At 40.9% G+C, this 15889-nt stretch overlaps 1 protein-coding gene across 1 annotated transcript in view; it reads left to right on the top strand.

Annotated features, from left to right (window-relative positions):
• The first annotated feature begins 11145 nt into the window (after window positions 1-11145).
• Window positions 11146-15889, top strand: part of LOC121864169 (bumetanide-sensitive sodium-(potassium)-chloride cotransporter-like) — a 75327-nt gene continuing 70583 nt past the window's right edge. The window contains exon 1 of the mRNA XM_042363162.1: window positions 11146-11446. Within this exon, the coding sequence (XP_042219096.1) occupies window positions 11171-11446 (276 nt within the window). The 5' untranslated portion in view covers window positions 11146-11170. The remainder of the gene's footprint in view (window positions 11447-15889) is intronic.

Below are 15889 nucleotides of genomic sequence, written 5' to 3'. Positions count from 1 at the left end.
TCAGGCCAGTTGATACCCCTCATCTCTTCCCTCATCCCATTGTAATTTCCCTTGTAATATTTGCACCTTGGCCTGGCCTTATCTTGAACTAGGTAACAGTTGCATTACTTCCTACCATGGTGAAAAAAGTCTAATAAGACGGTAGAAATATACATGCAAAAGTGAGGGTATATATTCCCCGATTTATGATCTCCCTATCTACAATATTATGCTTTAATGTATATTAAAACCATCCCCCTATTTACAATGTAAACAATCGCCATGAACACCTGCTCACCACCACCCGGTGCACTAAAGTACCAAGCTTTGTTCCATGGAATCACACATGGCTATGATTGTGTACTGTAGCTCACTGATTAATTATCAAGTTTTGTTACTTAACTTTTATTTACTTTTTATTGGTGCCAGCACTTTGGCACCTCAGCTACCCTGAGAGATTAGAGCGCCTGCAATTGTCTAGCTTATACTACAGACGGGCAAGCGGGACCTAATTGAGGTGTATAAACATCTCAAAGGGCACTACTCGGTCGAGTGCCCTTACCTTGAGCTGGCGGACGCTCGCCCCACAAGGTCACAGCTCAAGGTTTTAGAAGCCGCACGTCCAGAAAACTGAGGGGTAAATATTTCGGAGTGAGAGTTGTGAACTCTTGGAACAATCTGCCAGAGAGTGTTGTGACGGCACTGAGTGTGAGCTCTTTCAAGACCAGACTTGACCAACACTGGAGCAGGTTCAGATACATTCAGGAACCAGTACTTGCCAACAGTGCATGACAGATTGCCCAAGCAGCTAGCCAGCTTATCAGTGAAGAGGATAAAAGTAAAAGTAGCTAACATTAGTTTGCAGAAAGAGGGTGTAACTCTAAGCACCACTGTGAAGTTCTACAAATCCCTCAAGCATTTTGTTCAAGAGCAGAGATTCAAGTTAGAAGAGTATGAAGCAAGAGGAAAGACAATGTGTAGTGAAAGAGAATGCAGAGTATATTTTGGAAAGCTGAGGCAACAAAGATTTGCAGATGGAACATCAGAAAGTAATCCCAGATTACCGAGGGAGAAATTCAGGCAACAGTTCTTCCTCATTGTGGACAACCTTGTTAGTGCTTTTCAAATGAGGTCACAGGCTTATGAATAGCTGTATAAGAAGTTTGTTTTTTATCAGATTTAGCTATCTTCCAAGTGCTGATATAAGCAAAGCAACAATCAATTTGGTGGAAGCTTATCCTGAAGACGTCAAAGAGTCACTCAATGATGAGCCGTAAAAAACTTTGCCTAGCCGTGAAAAAATGGATGGTTACGGCCAAACTATTTGGCCGAATTTTGTAAAACGTATTAATTCCTCATCTAGTGGATTTTGAAGAAAAGTTTAGCAGATTTTAAAATTTCACAATGAACATGCTGGCTCAGTGACCTCACCTTGTCATGACCTTGTAGTGGATTTCTCCCCTACAAACGCTGTTTGGCGCTGTGTAGCCGACCCTGCGAATTCCCCAGTGTATGCCTCGTGGTCTGGGTCAACCAGCGCCGCCATACATCATGGAGGTCAACGACTAAGCCACGCCTACCCCCCGCTATTTAAGACCTGACCTCGTGGTGCCCTCCCTCTTCTTCTAGCTACAGCCGCAGCAAGCAACACCACCTCCTCCGCCGTTGCCTGGCGGCCCTCGCTCCCGCTGGCGAGCATGGCAACCCACAAGCTGTCCTCCTCTGAGCATCCTCACCAACCAGCTCTCTCTACTCAACGCTTGTAACCATGCTGCCTTCCCAGCACCAAGCTGCATTATACATCCAATACAACATGTATACAGAGAGTACATTGTGAGTTTCCTTTCTCCATCCCATCCTGAGTGAACACCAAACATCCCATACCCCACAAATGGTGACCCCCGGAGATTCGCACTCACACAGAATGGAGGAGAAACCGATCACTCTCCCAGTCTTCAAGCAACATGGAAGACTGGCTGATCCACCCAGAAGCAGCTCTCATCGGCTCTACAGCTACTGTCTCTAAACTGCAGGTTAGACACCCTAGAGCAGCACTGCTTCTCTAAGCAGACACCAGCTCCTCTTCCTGCCCCAAGCACCACGTCCTACCGACGCCAGCACACCTGTCCTGCCTCAGACGCCGCCCCCGGCCCAGCAGTACCTCCTGCCGCTTCTCCTGATGCAGCCCCTGCTCCCGACGCGGCCCATGCGCCTAAGTGCAGACCAACACACCCGTCCTGCCTCAGATGCCGCCCCCGGCCCAGCAGTACCCTCTGCTGCTTCTCCTGATGCAGCCCCTGCTCCCGACGCGGCCCATGCGCCTGAGTGCGGACCCACACACCCCTCTTTTTTCCCTCAGGTACTCCGTGCTACTGTCCTGCACCCTGCTGCTGTCGTGGACCCAGCTGCTGTCACGAGCCCTCATCCGCTTCTGCTGACGCAGCCCCTGCTCCTGACCCAGGCCCACACACCCCAGCAGGCGCATCTGACGACTCTGTACCTGCCGTGAGGGAAGCACAACATTCATCGCCTCCACAACCCTCTTTCTCCCTCTCTTCTCCCACAGATCTTGTGTGTCTAGACAGTTGCCTCCACTAGCGGCCGGCTCATCCACGCCATCGCCGTTATGTTTCACATGAGGCATGCACCGCCCGTTCTGCCTCACATGTGCCATGCAACCCTGCAGACAACGAGTCTCCTACACCGCCTGGAGGGAAGGAGAGAGTATTGTAGTGGATTTCTCCCCTACAAACGCTGTTTGTCGCTGCGTAGCCGACCCCGCAAATTCCCCAGTGTATGCCTCGTGGTCTGGGTCAACCAGCGCCGCCATACATCACGGAGGTCAACTACTAAGCCACGCCTACCCCCCGCTATTTAAGACCTGACCTCGTGAAGATCTCTCTTTCTACCTACACCAACCAGCCAGCAACACCTCCTCCTCCTCCGCCTGCCTGGCAGTCCTAGCTCCCGCCGGCGAGCATGGCGACCCACAAGCTGTCCTCCTCTGAACACCCTCACCAACCAGCTCTCTCTACATCACTCTTGTAACCATGCTGCCTTCCCAGCACCAAGCTGCATTGTACATCCAATACAACATGTACACAGAGAGCACATTGTGAGTTTCCTTTCTCCGTCCCATCCTGAGTGTGAACTAAACATCCCATACCCCACAACCTCACCTAATCAGTGACCTCGCCTCTTCACATGCTTACGTGACCTACTGGGCTGACTGATCTTTCTCGTTACTACCTTAGTTGTTAGTTCTCATATTTGAGTTGTTCAGGCTGAACGTGTCCAGCATATGGGTTAAGCTTCAGAGCTTACAAAGCCATCTGAGTTACTTTCTGAAATTCCGAGTGCTAGTTTTCAAAATGTCCACCAGTAAATGGAAAGGGTCCAACGACAGTGGTAGAAAATATAACAAACCAGGGGACGATGACGAACTAAACGTTTTTGCTTACGCCAACTAGTGTTATCAAGTTCTCCACCATTATCATGCTCCACCACCATTTCAGATTAAGGTAAATCTTCACTGTAGATTATAGATATGTTTATATAATTATTGGGCTCTCAATTCTAAGTGAAAATTTGGTTTTATTACGACATTTTAAGTGGATATTGTAGGGGATACTTTTATTTTGTGTGGATTGCAAAAATAGCTTTGTGCTTCCCATCCAAAAAGTTTTGGCCGAATTTTGGTCGATTTGGCCGTGAGATGGCGTGAAGTTGACGTGAAGCTTGTCGTACATCTGGCAACCCTGTTATATATAGCGGGACCACGCGTCGTCTGCAGTCAGTCGGCATCATGAGCTCGAAGGGGGATGACACCATTGAGTTGGACTCTTCATCACACATCCAGGTGGGCGCAGACCTGGACGCCGGTGATGACGGTCATTTGTTTCCTACCACGCACTCCAACAGTGTGTATGAGACCAGGTATCAAAAGTCACTTCGGCATTACCTGACCCGAGAAGCCTTACCAAAGGAGTCCCATTACAGAAACCTCAATTCCATTGTTGACGGATCTGGAGTTAGACCGACATTGGATGATCTCCACAACAACACCCTCAGAGAAGAACAGGTAAGGTTGCCCTTAACTTGACGTTCTTGTAGGGTAATTTATCTGTTGCGGTAAATAATAAATAAACATTACTCAGAATTTTCTAGCGTTGAAAATTTTATCCGGCGTCTGGAAGTCTGCAGTTAAATTGTGACAGTACAGATAACTTTTGAACTTTATAATATATGGCAAAGTTTAAGGACAGTCACCCGTGTTATATAGTCACCTACTGTCTATATAATGAAAGTTTCTCGTCGGCTTGTACTCTGCGTTTGTGTTATTACCGGTGTATAAGGTGTAAATGCTGTATAAGAACAACTTAGAATTTACTTAAGAAATGGCGAGTCAGACTGTGTCCAAGAAGACGGAGTGTACATATATGTTTTTATTCACTGGTTTGTTCCTGCTGGTCTGCAGTTCGTGTCACGGTGTTCGTATATTATTGAAACGCGGAAGGTGCTGTGATCCCGGACTCAAGAACAGCACACACACACGGAATATAGTAAAGGTTAGTGTGAGGGTCGTGGTTTTTGCAGATGCAGTATTTACGCTTTGGTTCAATAGTGTACGTGTGTGATGGTGCTGTGGATACTAGAAAACTGGTGGGAAATATGGAAAATAATTTTAAAGCCCCTAAAAGAATCGTGTCTCAATAAAACTTTCGAAAGGATGTTGCTGGTCACTAAACCTTACATGGAAGTAAAAGTCACGGGCCAATCTCGCCTAACAATTTCACGTCAGGTTGGTTTAGTTGTCGACCACGGAAACTACTAACAAATTTGTTGTTTCAAGCGAATCTGGCCTTCATTTCCGTCGTAAGTGAGCCCCGCCCCCAATTACCAACAATATTGGTTGTTCAAAGTGGGCAGGGCTTTGAAATACAGAGGAAAATGTCAGTCAAAAATATTTAAAAGAAAACCAAACAAACTTTGTGAACCTTACCTAACCTATAAAATAATTGAAAAGTTTACATTATTCGTGTTTTCGGTGTTTACTATGTGATGGTCTTTTCGGTTTTCAGATGAGGGACCCATAAATTCGAAAGTGATTATTAATCCATTTTACAGAGTAGGTAAGGCTTACAAAGATTTGTTTGGTGTTCTTAGTATTTTTGACCGACATAACGGCTCACTAGTGACGGAGATGAAGGCCAGATTCGCTTGAAACAACACAAAATACACTATTTTGTTAGTAGTTTCTGTGGTCGACAAAAAACTAATCGGTAAATTTGCATTGTCACACCGTTCACTTTTAGCAAATAAAAGCTTAAAGGCCTTAGTTGATGAAGCGCAGTAATAACATTATAACATCAACGAGCGTTAGTTGCACCCGAGAGAAAACGGGTTACTTTCCTTTGTTTTTATGAGGGGAATCTTAACTAACTCTGAAGATGATGTTTTATTATTTTTTTTTTATACGTCAACTACTTGTAAATACTTATAAATGATCATAGTATTTTTCTTTCTCTCTTTCCTTCTCCCTCCTTCTCTTATACCTTCTGTCTCTGTACATGCAGTGTTGGTGCCTTAGCAAGTGTGGTCGCCTCTCCCCAGTGTCGTGAGTTGGATGTACAGGAGGAAGCGTCCGCTCTACAATACAGCCCTGTACCTCTGAAGGACACACACACCACACACACACACACACCAGGGACGATAGGATATGTCGCAGCTTCCTTATCCGTCTGAGCTGTAAATTTATATACGAATCAGGGTTAAATTATTGCATTATTCGTAGCTAACTTTACATACTCTCTCTCAAAAGCCTAACAATTCTATACGTATCAACTCTATTTATCTCACGGGTTTTTCTACTGACTGTACTAACATGTGTCTACTTTGTTTGATTTGTTGGGAGTGTAAGTTGGTAATGAAGACTGTGTGTGTGTGAGGTTAGTTACGTCTGTAATGGTGGTGGCGGTTGGCCTTGAATGTCGCTGGCCTGGACGTTAATCCCAAAATTTTTCTCGTACAATACATTTTATTTACAATAGTTTCAGTGTAAGCTTGGCGCGTTTTTTTTTTATTGTTGTTTTTTGGCTCCTTTACTCATATTTGTTATTCTTATATGCGTTACTGTACCTCTAAATGAGAGAAGGTAACGAATTTTCTGAGCTGCTAATAACGGAGGGAGGTAGAGAGGGGCGAATTGCTTTCTCCTGATACATAATTCTAAAGATGTCTTGCCATTATCCCCGTGTTGTTCAATATTTCACTAGTTAAGAAAGTAGTACATGATTTCACTAATTTCACTATGGAGATCTCGCTTGTATTGGCAGAAAGGAGGCGAACGTGTGCCTGGCGTTACTTCCATGATCAGACTACTACTTGAGTCTCCAGGTAGCTGTTACTTGAGTCTCCAGGTAGCTGCTACTTGAGTATCCAGGTAGCTGTTACTTGAGTCGTCAGGTTAGGTTAGGTTACTGTCATGTGTACCTCCTCTATTGTAGCACAGGATAAAAAAGAAAAAAAGAAAAGTAAATCAACAGTGGTTCATTTACCCTCAGGGAATAGAAGGGTCGATGGCTAGCTGGCCGAGGTTACTGACAGTGGTACAGGTTTTCCGCTTACAGTCCGTCAGCATTTGCCCGAGTAGAATCAACCGGTTCACCACCTATTATAATTACTAAAACCAAACGATAATAATTTTAGCAGAGTAGCTGGAAGAAATGATGTTTTTGTGCATGAAATTAAATCACTAACAAGGGAGATAGATGTAATAAAGATAAATACAGTAAAAAAGTAACATGAATTATGAATGTGACAAATTATTTAAACAGTCGGGATCGAGTGTGGCAGTGGAGAAAAACAAGCGGACATATCTAAACCAAATTTCCCTACGCTTTCTAGTTATGTTACCACCACACTGTCCGAATAACGATGTATTATTTTTCTGAAAGGGGGAAATTGACATATATCTTTGAACACATTACAACTAAGAGTAGCTAATAGCCCTGGTAAGGTGTGTGTGTGTACTGGTCAACTCAAAATCCTCTTACTCTTCTTCCGATGGTATTAAAGGAGCAACACTAATTGATCTTACAAGCGACAGTCGAGTGGATGGTGGCAGTGAGTGAATGGAGGGTGGGTTAGCCAAGTCAGCTGCCCTAATTGTGTAAAGTTTTTCCTACAGGGGTTAAATAGGACTTCAGCCTGGTAGAAATGAACATAGCCAGTACTGAATTAAGGTGGGGCGGGGATTCCCTTCATCGTTCGTTCAGTGGGAAGACATATTACGTAAGGTGTAACAGAGAGCTTCCAAGGTGTGTGTTTACCAGGTGGTCATACGAACGTGGATTTCCTGGATAATTATTTCGTTCTCGTCGATATAGTGTGGATAGACTTGGATCACTTTATATTGCCTTTATAAGTTGGATCATTATATAGTTCCTACATATATAGGTCTGGATCACCACTATACTGCTTTGTGAAGAATTGATATGCTATTTTTAATGTGGTTCGTCCAATATTTCAGACAAGATGATTGGCAATGATAAATTGAGATTATTGTGCTGATGAGTTTCATTGCATAGGTCGTCACATGCTAATCTAACCTAACCTAACCTGACATGACCTGACCTGACCTAAGCTAAGCTAACCTAACCTAACCTACCTTAGGTATAATGCGGCTATCTTATGATGGTAAACGACATCTCAAAATACAGTAAATTTTACCATATATGAATTAATTTCTATTTAGGCAAGAAAAACAATACGTTATCCCATTTGGCAAGAACACCAGTTGCTTATTTTTAAAGCTTGATGGGTGATTGTCCGATTATATACGTGGGTGTGTGTGTGTTCTCGCGGTAATCTTCTTATTAAACCTTCATTAAAACACAGTTGACTTCCAAGAAATAGAAAGATCTTTTTATTATTATTATTATTATAACTTTATGGAAATTAGTTCACTGACGGTAAAAGCTAATTCTGGTACACTTAACCAAAATTCGGTTAAGTAGGGATAGGTTAAATTCTGCTGTTATGTTATATGGTTATGTTATGTTTGTAGGACGTTTATCTACTTATTTGCTACTATGTAGACGAATAGGTTAAGACTCAAGTGAGACATTTTGAGACTAAGCGAAATAACCGAGACATTCAAATAGAAGAGCATAAGCGAGGGAGAGAGAACGGCACAGCCAATGAGATAACTGAAACGCGGGGAAGGGGCGGAGCTGAAATTACAGGAGGTGGCGTATATACAAATTAAAATTGATGGGGGTCAAGATACTGTTTTCAGAGACAGTGTGGGAGCGACAATAACACACAGGATTTTTCATTTTTTGCTTCTTGTAAATAAAGGTTTAGAATAGAACTACACAACATAAACTCATTCCGTTCTGAAAATTTCCGTTTGTCTGGTTTTGTCAAGCGTAGGTACTGAACACCGCTGCGTACATAAGGATAGGCTTATTCAAACAGTGATTGATTAGCCAATACCTATTAATAAACATGATGTGGTAACATAATAAATAAACATGCTGTATCGATGTAAACAAACACCCAGTGATTATATACACAGTGAAAATTGTATAATATTTGTTGTTTACGTTATTATTTTCTCGTCACACCCGCGTTCGTCCGCAGACCCGAGGTAGTGTGTCTTCAACGTGAGTTGTACTGTATATTATGCATCTGATAACCTCCACAGTTCCTTCGGTTATGTTATCTTATATTAAAACAATACAACATTTGAATAACGTCTTTGATATTCAAAAGGTGTATTATATTGTGTCAAACATTTTTTAAACGGTAAATACAACCCAAAAAATAAATATATTTCAAAGGTCAGCTAAGAATGTTATAGCTGATAAAATGTTGAAAATTTCCATCGTATATAGTAGAGGTATAGCGGAAATAATACAGCTAATCTGCTTGTACCATACGGCTCTCTAAAGAATATATTGAGACCTTAGCTTCAACAACAAAAGTATTTAAGCGCTTATACTAAATCAGTAATTACACTAATCAACAATAGTTAAAAGCTATGAAATAATCGACCTGTATTATATTTGATTCTTTAGTGTAAATAAGCTACTGTGCTACAGTGTGAATATCCCGGTAGACACAACTCAGCACCCAACGCAGCAGTAAGTTATCCTTGAAAAAAAGATTACTGTACGTATTCTTTACTTGTTATTTTACATATTTATCGGAGAAACGATGCTGATGACTTTGATAATCCTTCCATTGTCATCTATGAGTTTCCTTCATGTTTTTCTTGAAAGTAAGATATTTATTCATAATTCATATCATTAAGAATCTGTTTGTGTGTATTAGGGCAGCACCTCAATGACAATCTAATCACAATAATATTGCACAAACTTATGTTCAAGCTTGACGAGGCGATCGAACGTCTATACTCAGTGAAACCATGTCTGTACTCACGTATGATCTCTTATGCCCCAACGTACCTGTAGACGGGTTACCCAATTGAAGTTTATAAGCATCTCAGTCGAGTGTCCAAACCTGGAGATGGCGGACGCCCGCCCCACAAGGGGTCACAGCTCAAGGTTGATGAAGCCAAAAGTCCAGAAAACTGTGAGAGGTAACTTTTTGGGAGTAAGAATTGTAAATTCCCGGAACAATCTTCCAGAGAGTGTTGTGAGTGTTGTGACGGCACCGAATGTGACCACCTCTTTCAAGACCAGGCTTGACCAACACCGGAGCAGGTTCCGATATATTCAGGAACCAGTGCATGCCCAGTACTTGCCAACAGTGAGTAACAGAGACGTGACCGACCGCCCAAGTGACTCGGTCGATCATTGCCGTAGAGGATAAAAGTAAAAGTAAAAAGTACTATGTATACCGACTACCGAGGCCTAGACTATCCCTCCCACCTTGCTGCCCACCCCAGCATGGCCACGCCCATGCACCACTCAAGTGCCGTGGGTGGTGAGAGTCAATTCGGAGTTTTCTCATCATTGTAATCCGCACTACTCCCAGGTTCTAATGTGCTGTAAAGGTGGGCCGCGGGCATACGACTGCGCAAGAAAACGACTGAGGTGACGTTGCCAGGCCTAGTCCTTGCAACCAATCCCATTACAAACTAATACATAGCACCTGTCAGCTGCCAACACCCTGGTGAGCGCGGGCCGAAGCTGCTCTAGGCCTAGCCGCCTATCCCGGGGTGATCAGGGCGCGTCGCGAGGCATGAGTAGACTTTAACAAAAACAGTACTTGTATATCATATATTATTATGTGGCAGAACATTTGTAACACATAGTAGTGTGATCGCATGTCGTTTGTAATTTAGTAATAATAAAATATAATAGCGTAATATTAAAGCAAAACTTGGGTGGTATTCATGTTTGATAAAGCTGAGCTGCATCCTGTCTGTAGCAGCAGTTTATTCATACTGAAATAAATTTATAACATCTCACTTGATCTTTTTTCTTATGTCTTATGTCTATTTTTTATTCTTAGTGAAATAGATGAAAATTAATTGTATAAAATTCAACAAACTTTTTAAATCAGTATATTTGGCGATCAAAAAAAAAAAAAAATAACTATTTTTAAATGTAGATGCCAGTCTAATCATAAATTAATACGGTAATTATTAAATTATAATTTTCTGTCGTTGATTTTGCAATGTGCAATCGAAGACGAAAAAACACACTAGGAAAATACTTCTTTAATCTCAACGCATTATCCCCAGATATGAAGTGATGTTATATGTGACCCACGTGTGGGCAACACACACACACACACACGCAGCTCTTGAGCTCTGGACTTTCCGGCTTTTATTTTTTTAGAATATTTGACATTTTACATTAGAAGACATTTTTATTTTACGAAAATAAATACTTTTATCAATGCGAAAATCAAAAGCATCTACAATTATCCTTCTTGCACTAAAATCTCTAATCCTATTTTTTTACAAGTGTTTCTTAACCTGTTCAAGCTTTAAGTTTATGTAAACAAGTTTTCTCATTTATTTATCGCCGGTTATCATCAGTAATGAGCAAGAAAAACATAAAAGTATCAAATTATTCACTGTAAAATATTTCAATAGCAAACAGTAAGTAGAAACTGTAAATCTTATGAATTCACGTTTGTCCGCGGCGTAATGCTGGAACGCTCTGAGGTTATATATAGCGGGACCGCGCGTCGTCTGCAGTCAGTCGGCATCATGAGCTCTGAGGAGGCTGACACCATTGAGTTGGATTCTTCATCACACATCCAGGTGGGCGCAGGCCTGGACGCCGGTGATGACGGTCATTTGTCTCCTACCACGCACTCCAACAGTGTGTATGAGACCAGGTATCAAAAGTCACTTCGGCATTACCTGACCCGAGAAGCCTTACCAAAGGAGTCCCATTACAGAAACCTCAATTCCATTGTTGACGGATCTGGAGTTAGACCGACATTGGATGATCTCCACAACAACACCCTCAGAGAAGAACAGGTAAGGTTGCCCTTAACTTGACGTTCTTGTAGGGTAATTTATCTGTTGCGGTAAATAATAAATAAACATTACTCAGAATTTTCTAGCGTTGAAAATTTTATCCGGCGTCTGGAAGTCTGCAGTTAAATTGTGACAGTACAGATAACTTTTGAACTTTATAATATATGGCAAAGTTTAAGGACAGTCACCCGTGTTATATAGTCACCTACTGTCTATATAATGAAAGTTTCTCGTCGGCTTGTACTCTGCGTTTGTGTTATTACCGGTGTATAAGGTGTAAATGCGGTATAAGAACAACTTAGAATTTACTTAAGAAATGGCGAGTCAGACTGTGTCCAAGAAGACGGAGTGTACATATATGTTTTTATTCACTGGTTTGTTCCTGCTGGTCTGCAGTTCGTGTCACGGTGTTCGTATATTATTGAAACGCGGAAGGTGCTGTGATCCCGGACTCAAGAACAGCACACACACGGAATATAGTAAAGGTTAGTGTGAGGGTCGTGGTTTTTGCAGATGCAGTATTTACGCTTTGGTTCAATAGTGTACGTGTGTGATGGTGCTGTGGATACTAGAAAACTGGTGGGAAATATGGAAAATAATCTTAAAAGCCCCTAAAAGAATCGTGTCTTCTCAATAAAACTTTCGAAAGGATGTTGCTGGTCACTAAACCTTACATGGAAGTAAAAGTCACGGGCCAATCTCGCCTAACAATTTCACGTCAGGTTGGTTTAGTTGTCGACCACGGAAACTACTAACAAATTTGTTGTTTCAAGCGAATCTGGCCTTCATTTCCGTCGTAAGTGAGCCCCGCCCCCAATTACCAACAATATTGGTTGTTCAAAGTGGGCAGGGCTTTGAAGTAGAAAGGAAAATGTCGGTCAAAAGTACTAAAAGAAAACCAAACAAACTTTGTGAACCTTACCTAACCTATAAAATAATTGAAAAGTTTACATTATTCGTGTTTTCGGTGTTTACTATGTGATGGTTTTTTCGGTTTTCAGATGAGGGACCCATAAATTCGAAAGTGATTATTAATCCATTTTACAGAGTAGGTAAGGCTTACAAAGATTTGTTTGGTGTTCTTAGTATTTTTGACCGACATAACAGCTCACTAGTGACGGAGATGAAGGCCAGATTCGCTTGAAACAACACAAAATACACTATTTTGTTAGTAGTTTCTGTGGTCGACAAAAACTAATCGGTAAATTTGAATTGTCACACCGTTAACTTTTAGCAAGTAAATAATATATTTTTCTAGTGTTATTTGTGTGTGTTTAGGCCGAATATGACCTTCATTTTTGGCGGAAATTAGCCTTTTTTTTTTCGTTTGACGCTTTCCGAAAAAAAAATGGCTAAGCGACTAATAAATACGCAAAATAAACACAAGAAAAAAAACAAACAAACCTAACCTAACGTAACTTAACTGACTCGCCATATGATGGAATTACCTATTTCTGACCTTATTGGCCTGGTTCTTGTTCGTCGTTGGATTCTGGGATTCTTACCCAACTTCACATATGTTGGTCTTTGCGATATTTACATTCAGTCTTGCTCTCAGTACACTTTACTGAGGTTGGAAGAACACCATGCGATCGAAAAAATGCAAGAGTTTCTACGTGTTTTTTTTTTTCCCAAAAACTCGCAATCAGCTCCATATACTTTCAGGACATCCATCGCAGACTTCCATGGTCGGGACTGAACTTGTATTTCAAAATATGAGACCCAAAATAAAACTCGAATTTGATTGGGCCAAATATACTCCGAATTAAACCCAAAAGCATTTTAATTGGTTCCAAAAGCAAAAACGATTTTGATTGGCCTCGTGGCATGTACGGGAACGCATGCGCGTGATGATTTATGAAGGAGACGCGAGAGACACGCAGTGTTGGGAGGCAGACGATAATGGCGGGAGGTTAATGGAAGAAAATAGATTTTTTTTGGAAAAGTTATCTCTGTTATTATACATTTCCGCCGGTAATGTAATAGATGAAAATTATCTTAGAATTAGACGTCTTATTCGAATATGATAATAGATTAGTGGTAGGAATGAACGGTGTGTAAACGCAATAATACCAACTAATCTTTATCCAATCTTAGTTTGAAACTGGCGAATCGGAGTGGAAACTTAAACATTACTCGCTCGCCTTCTTGATGCGTTTTGATTATTATAGGTCGTAGCTATCGTCCCCCACAAGCTGCTTGTTTGGTATGGCAACAGATTGGTGTACTGTACTAGTTTACGAGGGTGTACACCGCTGCTACTAATGCGAGACAAGCAATGCATGCTGGTCCTGCATAAGCGGATACCATTATAGTATTAGCGCTGTAAACGAGACAATAATAATGATTGATCATGTTGAATATTCGACATGATTTACTTTCTTAGTCGCCTGTTTACGTAGTTCATATTTAAAGCTCACATTTATTCTCGGAATTTGACCGATGATAAACTGGAAGGGAAAAAACGAATTAATAACTCAATAAAACGTGTAATTATTCATGCTAGCAATTGTCATCTTTGCGCTAAATTTAGCAGATGGTCCTGGGTATTTTTAGCAGAGAAAATGTGGGTACAAATATAACGCAGACAAAACCAACCAAGTTGAGGGAATAATTTATAACTCCTCTTCGATAAAGGTTAGCTATGTTTAATTTGTCTAGCAAAGCTAATGAATGGTTTATTTATTTTGTGTGAGTACGCTATTAGTAGTCTTATGAGGGCTCAGTGTTCATTGGAAATATATTGTTATATTTTCGTCGTGGAGAGAAGTATGCGGTAATTAGTACAGTTAATTGTCTTTCTTATTTAATATATTAACAAGAGTGATCATGTTGGTATATGTGGACAAACCCCTGAAAATTGAAAAAAAAAGAACTTGACAATAGGAAATTCTTTACACTACATTCACCCAGTGACGTAACGATATTTTATGATACGTAGACTAATTATAATACAATAGTAAAATTAGCTTCATGAAAATTAATTACGCGAAAGAACCACAAAGATGTTAAGTGGAAGAAAATTATTTGGCGGAAATATAGGTGGGGGGGGGGGGGTTGGTAGAGGCTCCAGGGGCGTAGTATCGTCCTGGCATTTTTACCTGTCAATACTTGGTAAAGTAAGGCTGTGTAAAGGTGATTGTGATTGGTGGATCTATTTTCGGCTGTATCACAGTCAGGATAAATATTAAACAATCCAAAGGAAGAATTTTTATAATAATAAACTATTCATTGTTGTTTTAGATAATGAGAACTTTCCAAATGTTCGTATATTTGCTTAAATAATGAAAAAAATCGATCGGAGATTCTTGTGCCAGCCCTCGGTTTAGTTAAGTTGCCAATTCATTAATATATTTTTTTAAATATTTAAGCAAATATACGAACATTTGGAAAGTCAGTTAGTTTTCAAACAGCAGTTTTTTATATCTATTTCATATTTGTTGGATTGTTTTTGAAAAGACAACACCTCAAGGGGTGTCCTGAGAGCCGCAGTTTGTGCATCCTTGTAGCATCGTACATCCCGTTCTTGTTCGGTGAGATTCTTATGTACGTTTTTGTTTTGATTTATGTAGAGCTTATTAGCAGAGGGCAAATGAAAACGCGAGATTAGAAAGAATGATAATGTGTAAAGTGACGTAATTAATGTGTAAAATAACTTGGAGAAATTAATGTTGACTAAAGGAGCGTGAAGCGTCTTCCACCTTCAAACATCCCTCCAAGAGAGACAACTGACCTAAACAATTAAGTCCTGATAAAACAACTCTTCCTTAGGTTAGGTTAGTGTTTTTTGTTGTTTATAAGACTGCAACTCAACTTAGTGTTTACATAATAGTTTCCCCTAGAGTTTAATTTCCCATTTTCTTCGCCCCTCTGAATTTCCATAAATCTTCATCGAAAAATACCAGAAGTATCTTAACCTTTATCTTATCTCAAGTTTATTCTGCCTTCATGGAGAACGCTTCGAGTCGATGCGAATATAGTTCCCCGGGAAATACCATGGGTGAGGGTCTGAGGGAGGGGCCTAGTTAGGTAATACCTGTACTTACTAGTGGTCACTGGTTTGCGCCAGATGCACCCCGCTCGAGTCAGCTGTCACTGGAGGAAGGCAGACTCTTGCAGTGACAGCCATGCTTGCCACCTTGTGTGTCCTGCCCCGTAGCATACAATGTACTATATGCGCACTTACAGAATAATAAGAGTTGTTTACTTTCTCCGGTGAGGCAATGTTGGTTTTACTTTATTGTCGATGTAAGATGAGCTTTGTTACTGGCGATATCTTGCGGTTTTACTTGTTCTAATAGTGAAGGCGTCTTGAGTGATGACGCTTTTATTCTTTTTGTTTTTTTGTTGCGAAAACCTGTCTCTCTGACCCAGTTAGTCCAGTGATTTTTTTTCACGTGTTTGTAACTGTCTCTTACATTCTAACAAAAAAGAGAGTAGTAT

Source organism: Homarus americanus, unplaced genomic scaffold (genome assembly GCF_018991925.1).
Source record: "Homarus americanus isolate GMGI-L3 unplaced genomic scaffold, GMGI_Hamer_2.0 scaffold26351, whole genome shotgun sequence".
NCBI classification, from domain to species: Eukaryota; Metazoa; Arthropoda; class Malacostraca; order Decapoda; family Nephropidae; genus Homarus; species Homarus americanus.
This window is presented reverse-complemented; position numbering and strand designations above follow the sequence as displayed.